Here is a 20,151-nt window from a genome sequence, read left to right as displayed (position 1 = left end):
TTCTTGCCCATACAGCTGATCCTCCAAGCCCAAACACACTATCTTAACTTTTCCTCAATGTCACCAATTCAGAGATAGGGGGAGAACTTTTTCAATGGTGCTAGATACACTAGGATGTTATGGGGCATAGTCTTTTAAAAAACATGAACAACAAAGATAGGAACACAAAATTAAAAATAGTCAAGAAAATATAGGCTTTCCACATACGGCTTAAGTTCCTGTTGTGAAACTTAGGAACAAACCATGTTTTGGAAGGCTAAAGTGGCATACTGATTTGTGGACAACTTTTTGTTATCCCTCTCTTTAACTGCCCTCTTTGGCATGACTTGTTCAAAACCCTTTAACCTTCCATAAATATGTACTTTGAAATAACTTTTGAAAACCATGGAACAGGCCAGGTCAATTTGTTATATTGGTGCTATCTTGTCATTTACATATTCCTTTCCTTCCTCTCACTTGCTCTCTCTTGCTCTCTCTGTCTGTCTCTCTCTCTCTCATTTTGCTTTTATGTTATGGTTGAGAAAAGTGCATGTGCTCTTGCCGATGTTGACATGCTAATAAAATCTGTGCTTCTGAATGTGGCATTATCCTGCTAATCTAAAACACATTAGTGGTAGCAAGTGTTCCTGTTATTAATTTATATTTGGCTTTTGGACGATGCCAGACTTAACAGTCCAAGCCCTGTAACTGTCCTCATCTGACATGCTGATATTTACTGTTTCCCTATACATCTGTAACAGGTGTGCTTTATTGCAATGACACAGACACATTCTACTGCCTCTTTGCAACTATGACAGCTATTTCACAACTGTAGCCTCAATTTTATAACAAGATTTAAGAGGATAAAGCAGTCACTAAACACAAAAGGCTAATTATTGTCTGTTATTTCACCCCAACAGACTTTTCTCTTAGTTAAGGAGCAGACAATAAATTAGCTTAACTGCATTGATGATAATGAATCATTATAATTAAGTATAATTCTCCATTAACCTTTTGGAGGTTTTTTGTGCCATTGATGGTAAATTTTAAAGAGAGAGAGAAGAAGGAGTGGATTTGGTCACATTAATTATATTAATGAAAAAAGAAACTTGGTCCTTAAAAAAATTAGTCAAGATAGGGCAAAGGGGTGGAGAGAGGGGCAGTAAAGAATGACAGACTTAGTAGGGTGTATGTCATTTGAATTGTCTCTATCAATCTTAGTAACCTTATTGTACATCACCTTCATTAAACTGTGAAACACGGGGCACTCCAAGTAGCTATAGTGATATAGGCCTTTATTAACCAATGTACTACCCTGTCATTATGTGCAAAAGGGCATAATACGTTTTAGGATGACAGCAAACATTAATGATTCAAAAAATGAAAACTGCCTACGCTACCTGCTGCTCGTAATATTTTAGACTGGCGAAGGTGATTCCCAGAGCCGCTGCCATGTAGGCAAAGCTTCTAGCATCTAGCTGCCTATAGTGTAACAGAGAAGTGACTGGCCAATCTCAGCCGACTGGCGACTCCATCCACGGCTGGACAAGTAGCCAAGACCTTTCCTCCTTAAGAAAAAAATTTAAAGGCCACAGTTTTAAATGCTTCTGATGCTGATTTGAAAATGACTGCAGGAATTCCAGTGATTAAAATAAATCTTCCTTATTTCCACATGCTGTAGTTCCTCAATCAACTCCTAACAGCATCAAGAATAATACATGATGGAAAAATGAAACTAAAGCAGCTGAGACCCACAGTGCCAGCCGGACAACCACCCACAGGACACTCCGGCTACTCAAAGACAATTAGGACTTTGAAGCCACTTATAACCCTGACTCATAATGGCTAGAGGGCATATGAATGATCCATATCTATTCCACCTTACCAAGAAATCAGAACAAGATAACAATTACAATCCACAAATACGATCTACCAAGGCAAGGGAGGGCAAATGGAGCCAACATTTGCAAACCCAGCAAAGAGTTAAGAATCCCAGGCATGCCTCGCTAGATAGGAAAAAAGCATTCACAGACGGCCTTGGCCAAATTATGTTCACTTTAGATGTGTATCGCTGCCTCACATGGACATCTTATTTAATCAAATCACGTGTGGGCTTGATCCTCCCCCTTACCCTACGTGCCCCCAGCTACCCAGAGGAAACACGCGCAGTCTTTTGCCAGATTCATTGTTAGCAGCTGGGATCCTCCATGCAATTCAATTCGAGTCCATCTCACCAGAGTCCACAGAAAGTTTCGCTTGTTTCCCAAGTTGCCCAAACTTTCCTTCCGAGAACATTCCATTGTGCTGAATGCAAACACGCCGAGGTCCTCCGTCCCCCCACTAGACTCCAGAGATTACGAGGAAACTGCTTGCGTTATTCTCCCCCCTGTATGAATTGTAGCCAGCAGAGACTGTGGAATTGATGTATTGCTGTCTATTTTTACACAAGCAGCGAGCAGCTCCACACACAGTCCTGCATAAACTCTATTCTCTCTCGGCTTCAGGCAGCTCTCCGTGGTACAGGCAGATTTAACCATTGGCTTCCCTGCCACCGACGCGAACGGAAAACCTTGCACTGCCAGGCATTTCTTTTTATTCGCTGGCCAAATCTTTCAACCATGTATAGGAGTTTTAAAGGAAGCAGCATCGTTGTTCTGTGTTCTGTGGGAAAAGCAATCTAAAATAGCCCAGCAGGATTATTTAGGATTTTGTAAGTTCTCTGTCTGATGAACAGAGAGAGAGGGGGGGAAAAAAAATCCGGACTACAGTCAAAACGGACTATATTTGAACACATCCATTTTAATATTTTTATCTTCGTCTTATTATAAATAGAAATGGCATTTTTCCAACCAGGCCACTAAACACCACTGGAAAGGCTTCAGCTTCTGATTCATATCAATATCTTAGAGCATAAATATTGCATATGAGTAGAAACAGTGCCAAAGTCACATGGAAAGAGTTTCTAACTGCAACAGATACTGATGACAGCAGCTAAGCTTTGATTTGCTCAAGGCATCTCAGAGCCACCTTAAAATAGCCAACTTATTGGAGTTAAGATAAGATTGAGGTTCTCTTCTAAAAGCTCCTGCCTGGACTACTTTCCTGACTCTTCTCTTTGCCCAAGCCCATCCCCCTTACAGGAATAATAGCATCTGAGGGAAGCGTCAGTCCTGGCTGCAGCGCCGAGCCCTGCCCCAGCTCACCTCGATGTCACTCCATACAGACTCAGAGTCCTGGTTGCACATGTCCCACGCCATCCAGCTCCTGAATGACGCCAGTCAAGCTTTTTCAACTCCAATCCACAGTGACACAGAGCACACACTCATGCAGGCAACCAGCCCCTTACTGAGAGTGAACTGAAGGCACCTGTCTTACTACAGTCCCCAGTCACATGACAAAGCTATTAAAAAGTAGGCTGGGCTGTCACTCACCCAGCCTCCCTTCCCCTGTGCAGCTTGCTGCTCTAACTCGTGACGTCACTCAAAGGCAGCCCTCTGCCTCAGTGAAGTAACGCTTTAAAAAAAAAAAAGAAAGAAAGAAAGAAAGAAAGAAAGAAAAAAGAAAGGAAACACTTGGACTTTTGGAGGCTTCAAGCATCATGCTGTGATTAAAGCCAGCTTTGAATGCCACAGACTCTAAGCGGAGCCCTGGCCATATAATAACCAAAATCCCCTGCAATCTTTTTTTAATTTATTTTCCTTCCAAAACAAGCAAGTGGCAAAGCTCCCTGTTTCATGACAGAGTCACTATATTCTTAGCTAAAAGGTGTATTCCCTGAGAACTCTTTAATTCTAAGATCTCCAAGTGGACTCAAGCTCAGTTTGGGACTAAAGCAAGAGCTTATCACATGATGCATTTTTATGAGACATTTTCTCATTGAGGGAGTGTTTGAAAGCAGCAAATGAGGCTTTTTTTTTTTTTTTCCCTTGTTTAATCAACAACATAGCCTGTATTTGTTAAGGTATAAACAAACTCCTCCACCCAGAATTCGGCTACCCCCATGGCAGTAGGGAATACCAGCTCCCGAAGTACTGCTGCAGTTTTCTTTGCTCCATAAAAGGAGAACAAGCCACAAAACCCCATCCTTTCAGCTTCCTTCTAATTATTTCCATTTCTCTCATAGGCTCCCAGAAAACAAGTGTTAGTAAATACAGTCGCTGCTGCTGTGCTCAGATCAGCTTAGATTCCGGGCTCCTATTTTTTATACATGTAGCATTTCCTCCCTAACTGCCTTAGGGTGCCTTTTTGAATAAACATTGAATTCCAACCCTAGTGCCCTGGGTTGTGTAGTTTGCGTTTTGAAATCAAGAATGTCCGTGAACTGAGGGAAAAATACCAACACACTATTAGCAGAAATATTCAATTCCTGAGCTTTACTTTCTATTATTTTTCAGCTTGTGCCTTGAGACAATGAGGGCTAATGCAGGTGCAACTGTTTTATGATGACACTACATATTGAATACATAACAAACTCAAGGTACTGGATACAGTGGAAAAACACTTCCTGTAACATGACAGTGGTCTGACTTAACCCTTCCAAGTTCCCCGGAGATGTACACATGTATGTATCTGTGTGAATAAACATGTTTTCATAAAATGTTAAACCCAATACGCTTTTAGAAACAGCTCAATTCTTTTACTTGGTAATAATTTACCTGAACGCAATCCCCCAGTCATCTAAACATAATTTGTAAAGCACTATTTCTACTGAGGTTAATATACCCTATTCTTCATTGTCCGTCTTCTTATACAGAAAAACATGGTGATCTGCCCTAAGACATATTTTAAATATGAAGTTGCTCAAATATTAAAGTGAAAGAAAGAACAAAAGAAACAAAACACCACCAGACTGCTGCTTCTTTCAGACCATCCATATTATAAGAGATTTGTGTGCTGTGATAGCTGCAACAAGTTGCTAGTAAATTCCCAAATAACGTCAGGAAGTTGACAGTGTATCATTACTGGGCATAAAAAGGTGGCCAAGAGCTTTGACATTTTAAGTTTGCTGAATACAGTTCACAGGCACATTTTCCCTTTTACAAACAGGAGAAAATGACTGTAGTTTTAATTTTCTAATGAAAGAACAGGAAAATACAACCTCGGGAATGCTTTTATACAAGCAATTAGTGGCATTACTCTGCACTCCCCACAAAGAAACACTAATTTTCTTCCCAATTATATTCTGATTTAATGCAAAACTTCAGTAAATTATTAAAATTCAGGACAAAGGTCATTGAATCTCCCCTTAACAATCAACTGTGAAATAATATTGGTCACCTGGCCAAGAAGAGTCAATGTTTATTAATTATTATCATGTGATTCTTCCACTGTGATATTCACTGATACTTTTATTTGTGTTCATCCAATGCTAGATATTCATCATATGTTTAAAACCTATTCACATCTTTTAGAGATGTTCTTTACATTGGAACAGGCTCATTATAATTTTTGATATTCTAACCTGCCCAGATTGTATTGTTAGGGTTTTCTTATTTTTTGCCATCTAATTATACTTCTAAAAAATCAAATCAGCACATGCACTGAAACCAGAAGTGATTTCAAATACACTTGTTTTTTCTTCACTATCACTATCACAAAGAGGATGGTAATTCAGAAGTAACAACATTTAAAGGACTTATAAACTACAGTATATTGCATTGCCCCCTCAAATTTCTATTACTGGACAAATCAAAATTAAATAGATTCTTAGGACAAATTAGAGTGCTTTCCACTTTTTTTTTTTTTTTTTTTGTCTTAAAACTACAACTGTAATGAGAGGGATGTTTTAGAGGTTTTATAATTTTGTTAATTAACTCTTCAGATTAAAATTTTTCTTCTGTCCAGTTTTTTTTCTTTGCTCGGGAGAACTTAAATTGTTCATTGCTCACCAACCTTGTTTTTTCTGGTTCCCCGGGCCATTTCTATATTTAATTCCCTCTCTGCCTTGACTATTTCTCTCACTCTCTACTCACAGCCGTCCTTTCACCCCTTCGTCAACTCTATCTCCAAAATTTCCAAATATCTGGTTTCACACAACAAGGATATATTGAAACTTTACTGTGTGCACAGCCATGTATCACCAGGACTGCTAAGAAAGCATATAAGATGGACACAAGAGAGCTTACAATTTTAAGGGGATGACAACCCTTAAAAATGGAGAATAATTTGGTATGAAAAACCAATGTCACTTGGATCAACACCCAGATTCCTCTTCTACTGCTTAAAACACACCCTGGTGAGGTACAAGGTCCTTTAATTGACCACTGCAGTTCACACCCAAATCAAACTCATTTTATCTCAACAATAGAAAGAGGTATTTATTAACATCTGCCGAGTGCCCCTAATGTTGCGTATCTACACAGAGCCTACATTCCATCCTGATAATTTCTCCCCTCTGTAGTTCTGTTAACATTTTCCAGAGTTTCGATATTAGTAGAGGCAGGAGAATCTATCTCGAGTTGCTAACAAAGAGAAAAAAAACCCTCAAGAGAATAATTCAATTCTCTAATAAATATGTTGAATGAAGTGTATAACATTTGAGTTTCCCTCCTCACTCCTACCCCAAATTAAAGGATTTTCCCACCCCTCCATATTTCAGACAACTGCCCATTTCTAAAAATTAGAATCAAATTCAAACCCCCAAACTCAAAAATCTCAGACAATAGCAAAAACAACCGGTTTTGTTGTCTATATTGAATATAGGTGATTTCAGAAGCAAACTCAGAAGAACCATTAGGATAAATATATTTGTTCACTTGTTTTCATAAGTTTATAAGTTTTTATTTTAACAAAACAAACCAAAAACTACCAGATTGCTGCTTCTTTCAGATCAGACATATTATAAGAGATGTGTCTACTGTGATATCTGCAATAAGTTGCTAGTAAATTCCCAAATAACGTAAGGAAATTGACAGTTTATCATCACTGGGCATAAAAAGCTGACCAAGAGCTTTAACATTTTAAGTTTGCTGAATACACTTCATAGGTACATTTTCCCTCTTACACACAGCAGAAAATTACTATAGCTTTAGTTTTCTAAATCAAGAAAGAACAGGAAAATACAATCTCGGGAATGTTTCCATACACACTATTTATACAATAACTACATAAGAATATATGTATGCAGAAACTTCTCAAGAAAGAAAGGTGGAAAGCAAAACATATACAGCAGAGCACGTATGGGCTAGACATTAAGGTCAGCACTTCATATACCACATCTTAATCAATTTAGTCCTCCAAACTATCCAATAAGGATGACCTGTGTACCCATTTTACAACGGAGAAAAATAAGGCTGAGCAAGGCTTAGAGAACAGCTGAAAAGAGCTTGCAAATCACTGAAAGCCTTTCTAGGAAGAACTAAAGTTTCATCCATAAGAATAATCATCATCCTCAAATCAAAGCCATAGCACAGACCCCGGAGGCAACTTTATAACTGAGGGACAGTCTACATAGCTGGAAACCAATATTCCTGGCAATGCTGCCTGCCTAGAGCATTCGTCCAGAAAGCAAAGGGGCCTGCCTAGAATTGCTAATATTTGTAAAGTTAATCATTGTTAACAGGCATTCAATTGCTTGCTTTTAATTCCTAGAGGGACTAATTGATCCTGATACCCCACATCAGTTTCTAAACACACGCTTTGGGCCTCTGGTTAGAAGCAGAGACTGTGTAGAACACAAAAGTTGGTAGCAGGATAGGCTATAACAAAGACTTCTATAAATACTTTAAAATTAAACCTCATTTTCCACAAAAAATGTCACAGTGATGTTCATGTGAACAAAGAAGCTTTGAGGAAATAACTAGAGGAAAATGAAGACAGCTTGAATGTCTCCTAGCATTTATTTTTCTTTTTTTAATAAACAAGTTGTGATAGACAACCTCAGCAAAAATAACTCTCCTCTCCAATAAAACCTTCTGCAGACCAGCTCTATGGAACTGAGTCAGCCTCTATTTTAATTTCAACCTCAAAATGTGCTTTTGGTGTTTTTCATATTGAAACAAAAAATAATATGAAAATTAATCAGAGTTGCAGTCAATTGGACTAATCTAAACATAAAGCAACAATTGTACTTATTAAGCACACAGAGAAGAGATAATAAAAGGGTGGTTAAAATCTGATTTTGTCAGATGTTCAATTCTGTTGTATTTGTGAATCTACATTTTCATTTACCTTAATTATTCCAGGTTAATTTATCTATAATGCAGAGAGTTATTGATTATTTAGATGATAAATATTCAATAGGATTATCTAGCAATTTTTTTTAACTGGAAATGAATAAGGCATATTACATATTGTCAAATTTGGCACTATTTAAAAATTTAAAGTGCTACTGAACTTCAATACATAACATAACATTTCATTTACTAAGAAAGATTTTTTTTTTCTTTGCACTAGCTGAAGTTAGTAAGGGCCAGGGAAAATTGAGGTACACAAATTGTTAAACTGAAAAAAAAAAAAAAAAAGGTAATCAAACTGTTCCCCTGATACTTATTTTTTAGTGCTTGAGTCCTAATTAGCTTAGCTTTTCTCGATCTTAAGGAAACAAAACAAAACAAAACTATATTTTGCAAATAGTCTCAAAAGGTAACAATAAATAGACAATTTTTTTTTCTTTTCCTTTTTTTAAATACCACCAGGCAGAGTCTTGGAAGGATTTTTGGTTATTTGACTTGTGTTTCTGTTATGGGTTTTTCCAGTGCTTTGATACTTGAATTTTGCTCTGATATGTATATATATATATATATATATCCCAAACATGTCAGAGAGTTAGAAGGGAAATAAATTCTCATCTTAAGAAGCAATTAGCTTTGAGGTCTAAGCTCAATTTTGTGGCAACAGATAAACTCTTACTTTATATTTGCTAGCCCAATTAGACACAAGATTTTTGAGAAAACATCCTTAACCAAGACCACTTCTACGACTGACCTCTACATTTAGCAGCTCAATCGAAAAACAGACATCAGATACTACTGGTAGGATTATACTGGGTATAATTTTTATACAGAGCAAGCAGGCAATATGTATTCAAAACTTTTAAAAACCTCATAGACCTAGAACATCTACTTCTAGAAATTCATCCTGAGGCAATAATAAGGGAATGTGTACAAAGATTTTTCATATGAGGATACCCAATGCAACATTATTTGCATTATTGAAAACTTGAATGCAATGTGAATGTCCAACATTAAGTGACCTAGTTCAATAAATTATAGAGAAGTATGTATATACCTATAATGTTATCATTAAAATCTGTTGTAAAATATATTTAATAGCATAATAGGAAAGTGTTCAAAATACATTAGGGTTTTAAATTAGGCTTGAAAAAACTATAATCATGAAAAGTTTACCTGTAAAAATATATCCTCAGAAAGAAGAAGAGGATGAGGAGGAAATATAACAAGCTGTTTGTAGTGGCTGATGATGTTATAAGTACTTTTTACATTCCTCTATGTGAGTGTGCTTTTCTGTAATTTTCAAATTTTCTCTTATAAACATGCATGACTTTCATATTCAGAAGAAGAATTATTCAGTTTTGAGAGGAACAGAGAGATTCAGTACTAAAGCCATGCCTGCTTAACATACAGGGAATGTAGGAGATAGAAATAGCCCCTGACGCCCAATATTGTATCTCAAATATTCATCATATATTTAAAATGAAGCCATTTCTGCCTGTCATACCAAGTCCAACAGCTACTCCACTTACGATGCAAAGCTCATGAGCAACACTGAGGGAAGTTAGTGCCCGGTATACTTAGAAATCCCAGAATTATGGAGAGAAGGAAGCTATCAACTCCTATTAGCTTGCCTCAGAGGTAGACCAAAACCACTATCCCCCAGACACCACTACCATCTTCGCTTTGTTTCTCAATCTGAAATTTAATCAATTGTTAAGTCAATTTTCTCTTCAAAAATCTTAATTAGCCCGGGTGGGGTTAAAGAAACTTCATTCATTTATACAATAGTAAATATTTTCAAGAATGGTATGAATAAAATGGTAAGAATAATTCTCAAGAAGAGGGTCTACCAACTAATTGGGGAAAAAAGGAGGGGCCACCAGCAAAGGCTTATGGGAAGAGTGTTTAGAGACATGGCTTCCATTGGAGATGATTGAAATTGATTTGACCAGGAAAAGGCAGCCCCACTTTCAACCCGGTGACATGCAAGTAAACTTCTGGAACACAGCCCATCCCTAAATGTGAAACAACCTGTGTAAATGCTGCCATTTTGCAGCCCAGTGCTTGGACAGAAAGTTCATTTTTGGCTTCTCAAGTATTACAAGAGGGGAAAACTCACTTTCTTTCCCCTGGAAGGTCAACTATATTCATAGGAATGAAAGCTTTATATCAGCCAATTTGATTTCATGTTCTCACAGTTTCCTTGGCCTTTTTTGCAGATCATTCTTCCTACACATGGGTGGTCATTATTTTGACTATTAAGAATATTTGTAAGAAGAGGGGTAATGAGGTTGAAACCAAAGTCAGCCAGCCTTACGACATTTAAGGTGATTACTGGAGGCTGAAGTCTACCTGACAGGTGGAGTCACTTTGAGGCTCTTGATTCAGCCCAAAATGAAAGGAAAATGCAAGATAAGAGGAACAGGGCCCTCATTCAGCTATGTCACTTACCAGCAATTCGACTTTGGGTGGTTCATGTAATGATACTGAGCTTCGGTTTCCTTATCTATCAACAAAGATGGCCAGATTCAATTAAATCAAAGATCTTTGCCAGATCTAAAATGCAGTGATGTGCCTGTCTTGACAGAGACAGACAACTCAGGAAGCCTCCTTCGCACAGGGTGCATCCAAATGTCTCATTTCACAAAGACACTGGAAATCAGAGGTGATGTACAAGAAAGACAACTGGTGCTCAGTGTTGCTGAAAGCGCACAGCTTCATCATTTTCCTTGCAATACAGATATTTAACCACTCAACCATTCTAGAAAAAGAATACCAGAGAACTTGTGAAATACAATACTTTCAACCACGGGTACTGGCTCTGAGAAGCTCAGCTTCCTAGAGACCTGTGTTTCTTACAAAGTTCAGGTAGCTGCCCAGAGAAACAGCCGGCTTTCATCTTGTTTATCATTCATTCTGGAAAGTAGCACGAGTCATACGTTAAGACCGAGTCCCTGCATGCACAGCAAGTGTGAAAACCACACAACTGATGTGGTAGTCACTACATGTGATTTAGAAATGGTGTCACCCAGAGAGAGAAGATTTAGAAAGGAGGGTAGATATTATATTCAGGGTTTTGTACATAAGAATAAGGTCTACAGCAGCTAAGGAAATGAGAGTTTAAAGTAACATCCTTTCTGCCTAATACCAGAAGACCCTCCTTAAATAAAAAGCTCATTATATTTGGTAAAAGATTGTACATATTTTTAATTTAGAAGGGATCAGCTGAGATATTAATGTAGGGTGTGGAGGGAGGAAAAAAGGTCATATGCCTAATATTTTACCATAACAGTATTAGCAAATGTATTAAACCAAGGCCATATCACAGGATAGCGTTTCCTTTTCAACTGTTTCCTTTGTACATACAACTCTATTGAGTGAGAGACAGAAGATGTATGCTTTGGTGCCATCTAAGACCAACCAGCTTGGAGGTTTTCCTTTAAGGTTGAGTGAATCAGTCACAGGAAAACTAACTTCTCGACCAGAAAATTTGGAGAGGGAGCACTGATGACATAGGAGTAAGGAAAATATGACCAGGTAAATGATAAACCTCAGTCAGGACAACGCCTTGATAAACCCCCACCTATTCTCACACGATGCTGGGTTCTCACTAGCAGTATTCACTGGCATTACATTCACATTTTCCTGCAACTAGGAAGAAGAAGTAATAAGAAAACTAACATAAGAAACCTTGATTCTGTGCTTGTGAGACAATCTGCAAAAAGAGGTTGACAAGAGATCCATTTTAAACAAGCCAAAACCTCTATTATTCTTTAAAAGGTTCGGATTGTACTTTGTGCCAAGCAGATGATCAGAGTAAATTCTTTCCCTACCTCTTTTCAAAACAAAACAAAAAAATCTTTAACAATTCCTGAGGTGGACCTTTTTCTTTTCTTTTCTTTTTTTTTTTTTTTTTTTTGCCCAGGCTGAAATACAGTGGCGTAATCTCAACTCACTGCAACCTCTGCCTCCCGGGTTCAAGCTATTCTCCCACCTCAGCCTCCTGAGTAGTTGGGATTACAGGCACGCGCCATGACATCTGGCTAACTTTTTTTTTTTTGTATTTTTAGTAGAGATGGGTTTTTCACCATGTTGGTCAGGTTGGTCTCGAACTCCTGACCTGATGATCCGCCCCCCTTGGCCTCCCAAAGTGCTGGGATTACAGGTGTGAGCCACCGCGCCTAGCCCCTGAGGTGGAAATTTCTACTATCCATGTTAGTAGATCCATTTGCATGCAGGCCACCTAAAAATGGGCCACACCTAACATTTTGCACAGCCATACAAAGCCACTAAGTGGGAACGCCTACCCAGGGCTCTCCTGTGGGTATGTTCAGCTTGTGTGCTCTCTTTGTCTTCTCTATGACATCATTCAATGTCACATATTACGTAAAAACCACAGGACGGGGTGATATCCTGCGTTGCGTTATGCTTTGTAACTGCTGAAGCACCATATTTCAGCTTTGTTATTTTGTTTTAGCCCAAATCACACAAAACTACAGCTAATAATTTTCTAGGAAAAAAGCAATTTAAATAGTAATTAATGTGAAATAAACCTATTCATTCCACTTACAGTATTATGGTTGTTAGGGATTTTATACTTGAAAGTATGGCCAAATATATCAATGAGAATTAATGAACTTCTGCTACACACAAAAATGTAGATAAATCCCAGAAATGTAATGTGAAGCAAAAGAAGCCAGACACACATGAAAGTGCATACGTTATGATTCCATTTCTGTAAAGCATAGAAACAGATATTTAACCTAGGTGGCTGCAAATCAGGTGAGAGGTTGTCCTGGGTAGTGGTTTGGGGCAGGGCAGGGAGAACCACAGTCAAGCGAGAGGAGGCTCCAGGAAACTAGTTAGGGTTTCTTTCTTGCTGTCTGTGCTGGTTACATGGGTACATTGTTACTGAACATTCACTGAGCTAAACTCTTATGGTATATGTACTTTTCAATATCATATACTTCGATAACAAGTTTAAAATGCATAGAAAAGAAAGAGAAATAAATGTTTCTGTACCACACATTTTTGAAGTTTGCAGCCTGTCACAAAAAAAATTCCCAATGTCCAACTTACCTCCTTAAAGGGACCCTTCAACCACTCAGACAAACAGCCTTGGAGCAGGACTCAAAGGACTTGATGTCTAGGTTTGTTTGTCTGACCTTGGACAAAGCTTCTTTAACTTTCTTGATCTATTTCCACTTCTATCAAAAAATGAAATGGGATTACATATTCTCTGTATTTATTTCTTGAATAAGTGAAGTGAAAGAACATTACAACTCTAAAATGTTAGTGTTTTCTCTTGGTTCAAAACTCATTATTGAACGGTGCCATCGACTTGCTCGGAAAATGTGTCCCTCTTCTCTGAGAGCATGGACTTTGGAGTCAGACAATGTAGATCTGTTACTTATGATCTATCTGTAGGAACTCAAGACGTCACCTAAACTATCTGAACCTCAAGCACTTCACTTACAAAAATGGAAATATAAATGCCTATTTTACATGGCTCATGTTAAGGTTAAAGAAAATGAGTATAAGCCAAGTGCTTGGCATATAATAGCTACTCAATAATGACGCCTGCCATTCATGTTTGACTACTTAAAACTCAATGTAAAATCAAGCAACATTAGAGTAGATGCAAGTGTTTGCTCTTCACCTGCCTTCCTCACCTAAGAAAAATAAAGATTTGGAAACCAAGCACATCAGACGTTCTCTTTAAGTCCTATAGTAAGTTGACTTTCTATGAGGGACAGTGTTATCACAAGTTGTAGGATTGCCAGGTGGTTGGTTGTTTCTCTACTTACCTAAAGAAAAGTAAAAACCAGCCTCATACCAGTCCTGAGCTGGCACTACCTCTAAAGAGACCAGAAGCAGCAAGTGGAGAAAACAATTTTTGTTGCCATTAAGCTGGCCACAATGTTATTTGAGCCCAAAGTCTTTCAAGAATTCCTCTGTTAAGAAATCCAGCTGGGTGTGGTGGCTCACGCCTATAATCCCAACAGTTTGGGAGGCTGAGGTAGGTAGATCTCCTGATGTCAGGAGTTCGAGACCAGCCTGAACAATATGATGAAACCTGGTCTCTATTAAAAATACAAAACTTAGCTGGGCATGGTGGCAGGGGCCTGTAGTCCCAGCTACTTGGGAGGCTGAGGCAGGAGAATCGCTTGAATGTGGGAGGCAGAGCTTGCAGTGAGCCAAGATTGTACCACTGCACTCCAGCCTGGGCAACAGAGTAAAACTCCATCTCAAACAAACAAACAAAAAAGAAATAAGACATTCACATGGTGCATGAAAACTGACAAGATAGCATGAGTTTGGGACAATGAGAGGAACCACAAAGTATCAAATTGTGTTTTAAATGATGATATCTGAAATACACACAGAGGGAAGAATGGAAAACAAAGCCACAGGAACAAAACAATTCAATATAAAGTTCATTGTGCCACCAGCTGCCTATCAACTAAATTGTCTTAGCATTCACACTTCTCGCAAATTTGTGATCAATCACATAATCGCTTCTTAAATTGATAAATGACGTAAAGGATACATTATATTTTATCTTTGATATTTAAGGTATTTTTTTTTCTTTAAAGCAATTTTCTGCATAGTAAAATGCTGGCAAGTTGCTATCTAAGTCCAAAACTATGCCAGCCAACGCAGCAGCCACTAGCCACATATGTGGCTACTGAGAACTTAAAATGTGTCCACACAAAAATTGAGACTTCTATAGATATAAAATATACCTGGAATTTCAATCTGAATATGAAAAATAGAATGTAAAACATTTCATTAATAACTTAGAGTCATTTGTTAATATAATATTTTGAATATATTAAGTCAAAGACTTTAAAATTAAATTTACCTTTTTAAAAATGTAGTTACTACACAATTTAAAATTAGATGTGTGATGTGCCTATTATTCCTATTTAACTTTAATAAAGTTTAATAAAGTTTTGCATTTGGTCTGCAAGTAACCTATATCGTAGATGCATATAAAATTTATAAAATCAGGAAATTTCAGAATCATTAAGGGAAAGCAGAGCAGAGCCGCAGCAATGCACAACTCCAGGGGGCGCTACTCACATCACAATCTGTAAAAAGTGATCCTCAGGACTTCACAGGCCTCAGCCTGCATGGCCCTGTATTGAATGCTGTACAAGCCATTCTCCCTATAAAATCAGCAATCCCTTCTAGAACATCCCTGGGGCAATCCCATAAAACTTTTCGGCACCCTCCACATCTTTTGCAAAACATATACAGAGTAATAAGATGAAAATATATAAAGTGAGTGGAAAATATTGCTGACCATACTCTAGGATGCAGAAGACGGCCAGAGCAACACCAAGTATGCAAAGTCTGAGATACATACAAGGATGCAGGGTTCTCAAGAAGGCTGTTTCCTTCCTAGGGAGGAGAGGCAGTTTTCAGAGAGTAACATTCACTTTAATTACAAAATGCACCCGCCTCTCTCTTCCAAGGGAGAAAAGCCTCTTGTTGCATTTATAATGTAGCTTTAGTTTCTGATGCCAAGAATGATTCAGTAAACACAGTTATGTTATGGTATACTCTTTCTTATTCAGTACTCAAATTAATCTCAAGGCAGTGCTGGCATTAATTCAATTTGACGCCTGTACTTAGGATTTCACATAGGTGCCTTCATCCAATTCTTCTTTGCAACTAATAAAATCTTAATTCATGGTAATATATTTATTTCTAGTTCAGTTCATGTTAAGGAGTGCAGTACTTTACAGAAAACTAATTAATATCAATCATATATTATAACACTTTTAATGGTTCATAGGAAAATCCTACACTGGGGGGAAGATTAGATGAACCAAGGGGTCTTAGCCCATCCTATTTACTCTATTTTTAGGACTTGAGAAAAAAACATCAAGCATCATTTCCAATATAAATTTAATTGAAGGTGTGCATCATAGGACGGCTGGGAATTAAGAAGTCGGGTTCTTATCCCTAAAAGGAAATTGATTTGATGTGGCCCAAGAATGTAATTTACACCCTCAGACTCTGTTTTCCACCTATTTTGTGTAATAACCATATAATTTGCAGTTGGTGAAGATATTTAAATGGAGATGCACGGCATTATTAAAATAATGAACAACTTCACTAACAGCAAGCCTCCTGCAATTGTTGGTAACAACTCTACTTTTACATAACATTTGAGTAATGTTGAGGGCATCATATTTCTGGAGATTGCACACATAGCCAGCAGGATCGTTTAAGTGTGAGTTCTTGACTATGAGTGCCTGGAGTCGTGCAACACGGTGGTCCTCACGTTTCCTTAAGGAGCTACATTTAAAACGCCGAATTCTCCTCCAGAAAACTGGAGCAGTGGATTACACAACCCTAAAAATCTTTAAAAATAAAAATAAAATCTAAAAAGAATGCACTAGATCACCTGAAATGCATGGTCATAATATCCAGTCTTTCCAAATTAGGCATTTTATTCACTCTACAACAAATTCTCCACGCTGACAAACGAACAGCTTTAAAAAAAAAAAAAATGAAGTATGCTACATACTTATCTCTCTTTTTAAATTTTTTTTGTCTGTTTAGCAATCCACATATAAAACCTCCAAATCTGGTATACACACATATATGTATCTTTAAAAGCCTTCATCACTATAAATAAAACAAAACCCCACCTACCAATAGCATAAAGCCTTCTAGATGCAGAGATGATAATGCCTCCTGATACTCACTTTCAAAACTGAATCCATAGATGATAACCCCAACATGTGTGTCATTCATTTTACTGCAGTGCAAATACTGGTATCGCGAGATGAGGGAACATTCACAACAAGGGCTTCGGCAGGCCACTTTTTAATTCACAAGGGCATGGTGACGTGGGAGGGCACCTGAGAGTCACTGCTAAATGAACTCCACAATAGGGTACAAATCTGAAACCCAATCTTAGCCAGATACGAACGTAAGAGCAAATATGTACAGTATCATGTGCCTTCCAGCAGCCCTGTGTCTCGAGGGAGCTCTCTGACATCAGCAGTTGAGACAGGTGGTTCCCTTTCCAACTGTGGAAAATAAAACCCTAGTGCAGAGGCACTAAGTAAATATAGCAGTACTGTAATTTTTCCTTGGTGCGCTCTCCCTGTGATTTCTGTTCTGTGATGATACTTTATCCCAGGAACCCATTCAGGACATCCATCCATATCCATAACTGACTAAACATTTGCAAACTGGTTAATATTGGCATTAAAGAGGGTGTAGAAGACTCTGTTTTATGGTCCTAGTTGGTAGAGCTAGGGTTTTCCTCCTCTTGTTTATTTGGAATACGTTGTCAAGTGGCTGCTCACAACTTTATTGGACTATTTCACCCTTTGTCCCCTGTTATTAATACAACCCAACAGAATGACAGACAAGAGTCAGACCATCTTAAAATCACATGCACAGAGCAGGTCAATACCAATCATATCCAGTTTGAGTCTGAGAGCTAAAATCAGCTGAGATGTACTAAGCCCTTTGTGGTCACAACTATTTGCTTTTGAATTTAAGAATTACTCACAGAAGGGCACCCTGTAACGTGTGTATAAAATTACTTAATTCAGCTTCTATTTCCCTTTCTGAACATAGATACTTTTACACTCTGACAGCCGCTGGCTCTTAAAGCATTCTCCTTTTTGTTGTATCTCCTTAGAAACACAAATCTTGTTCCCTGGCAGCAGTAGGGCTAAGTGCTGTACCACATGCCCAAACTAGTTCTCCCTCGCAGCTTTAATTCACAGTAAGTGGCATGAAAGGAGGTCAACCCTTCTCAGAAAACACTCAGTTCTTTTCGACTTCAGAATCTATTTCAGAAAGCCCCACTCCCTGGTATGTAAAGAGCAGCTTCCCATTTTGAAATTCTGGCCATAGCTATTGACAACTTTATGGAATGTGCACAAAAGGCCAAACACAGGGACATGATCACACTTTCAACTCTTGATCCTGATTCTCTGTGGATTCTGGAAATGATGTCAGACAAGGAAGTCAATAACTGCCATCCACTCTTCGCCCCCAGATAACCCTTTCGTTTGAAAACTACTTATGGCATGCATACATGTTATGGCTTTCCTTCCCTGAGGTGTTCATTGAATGCTTAGCTCAATAATGCCATCTTAATCCTGAAAGTTTCCATGGTGACCTACAACGGTAATAAACAAGTCTAAGGAATGGAAAATGAAGTCAGGTCCTCTTTAGTCTCCCTATTCTTCTTCACCTTTATGAATGCAGCCTTCTCTGCTTCTCTAAGTTCATAGTTCACAGATTTGGGGGCTAGAATAAAAATAAAAATAGTAATACAGAAATAACATCCAGCATTTGGTGAATGCTTACTGTATGCCAAATGCTGTGCTGAGTAGTTCTGTAGATTATCTCATTGAATCCTTACACTAACAGTAGGATTAGTATTATTACTAATCTGATTCTAAGGATAAAATCACTGAAGTTGAGAGAGGTGAAGTAAGTTTTCTAAAGACAAAAAGCTTGTAATGGGAGACCAGAAACTTCAAGACAGTCTTATTTGACTTCAAACTGTTGTTCTTAATGTTGTTCTTAATGATCAGGCTATGCAGAAAAATAGCATTTTTTGTTTGCACCTAACAGTCGCATAACTTAGACATCTAGTAGTCTCTTCACAAATCAGAAGGGAACTACAGCTTTATGTTCAGCAGGAAGATAAAAACACCACACACATCCAGCTAAAACCACCAGGGAAATTAAGAAAAGGCAGGACTCAAAGATGAGCACAGCCAACACATGGCACCCTGCTCTGATCAAAAGAAGCCTTACAACAAGTGTCTCTAAATTTGATCTGACACATCATTTAAAAGAGTGCACTTTTCTTTGCAGATCAACCTTTACAGTTAACTTGGGGTGTCTGATTCAGGTCACTGAAGCACACCCCCAAGGAGAAGAAACACTTATTATAATGCCACGCTTCTCCTTAAATGAAATGAAGACTCCTTTTGAAGACAGCAATTCCAAACAAAGGCCAGAGTAAAACACATATTATGACCACATGAAAAATCTTATTATAAAGATGTTTTCCAGCTGGATGCAGTGGCTCATGCCTGTAATCCCAGCACTTTGAGAAGTCAAGGTGAGAGGATCACTTGAAATCAGGAGTTCAAGACCAGCCTGGTCAGCATGGTGAAACCCTGTATCTACTAAAAAACAAAAATTAGCTTGGCATGGTGGTGCATGCCTGTAATCCCAGCTACTCAGGAGGCTGAGGCAGGAGAATTGCTTGAACCCAGGAGGCAGAGATTTCAGTAAGCCAAGATGGTGCCACTGCACTCCAGCCTGGGCACTGAAGTAAGACCCCGTCTAAAAAAAAAAAAAAAAAAAAAGATATTTTCCATGCTACAAATGTGTTTCCATGAAGTACATACAGTATATACAGTATGCTTATCTAATCTAGAACAGACCTTAACAAATAGACTTTAACTGCCTGTTAGCATCAATAGTAGAATCAACTTCCAACAGATATTTTACAGCCTCTGCTTGGAAATGTAGTCAAATATGAAAAGGGTCACATGGATTAAGGTCACTGAAAACTCACTGTGGTGCCAGCCTTCAGAAAGTGGGGCTAAAATATGTGGCTTTCTAACCTCCTCTGATTTAGGAAATATTAATAAAACAAACTCCACTAAATTTATTTCCAAAAATGTAGGCTTTGGGAACTTTGTGGCTCTGATTTAGGAGTAATCATAGCTGAGCTCCAGAGTACCTGGGTCACCTGGCAGTCTGGTGAGCTATCTCTCAATGGGGCAAAAGTAAACGGCCCAGAATACAAATCCAGAAGAGACTGCCTCTCTGGATATCTTTACACTTTCTGGAGCTAGAAGACCAAAGGCCATCAGGGATGACCTATGGCTATTTGGAGTAGACTATGAATATTAATTCTGAAATCCCTATTGCCACCATCACCATCCCACCTAAAAAAACAAACAAGGAAGGGGGCGCCAAGATGGCCGAATAG

At 38.2% G+C, this 20,151-nt stretch overlaps 1 protein-coding gene across 2 annotated transcripts in view; it reads right to left on the bottom strand.

Annotated features, from left to right (window-relative positions):
* The window catches only part of PPARGC1A (peroxisome proliferator-activated receptor gamma, coactivator 1 alpha), a 711,903-nt gene that overhangs the window by 105,196 nt on the left and 586,556 nt on the right, over nucleotides 1–20,151 (bottom strand). The window contains exon 1 of one of the 2 annotated variants that reach the window (XM_011991303.1): nucleotides 3,183–3,356. The exons of the other annotated variant lie outside the window; for it this stretch is intronic. Coding sequence (XP_011846693.1) covers nucleotides 3,183–3,236 — 54 coding nt within the window. The 5' untranslated portion in view covers nucleotides 3,237–3,356. Of the gene's footprint in view, nucleotides 1–3,182; nucleotides 3,357–20,151 lie in introns of those variants that run through there. 2 annotated transcript variants of the gene reach the window in all.

This window comes from Mandrillus leucophaeus, unplaced genomic scaffold, assembly GCF_000951045.1.
Source record: "Mandrillus leucophaeus isolate KB7577 unplaced genomic scaffold, Mleu.le_1.0 Scaffold393, whole genome shotgun sequence".
Taxonomy (NCBI): Eukaryota; Metazoa; Chordata; class Mammalia; order Primates; family Cercopithecidae; genus Mandrillus; species Mandrillus leucophaeus.
Note: the sequence above shows the minus strand (reverse complement) of the source record. Positions and strands in the feature narration are given on the sequence as shown.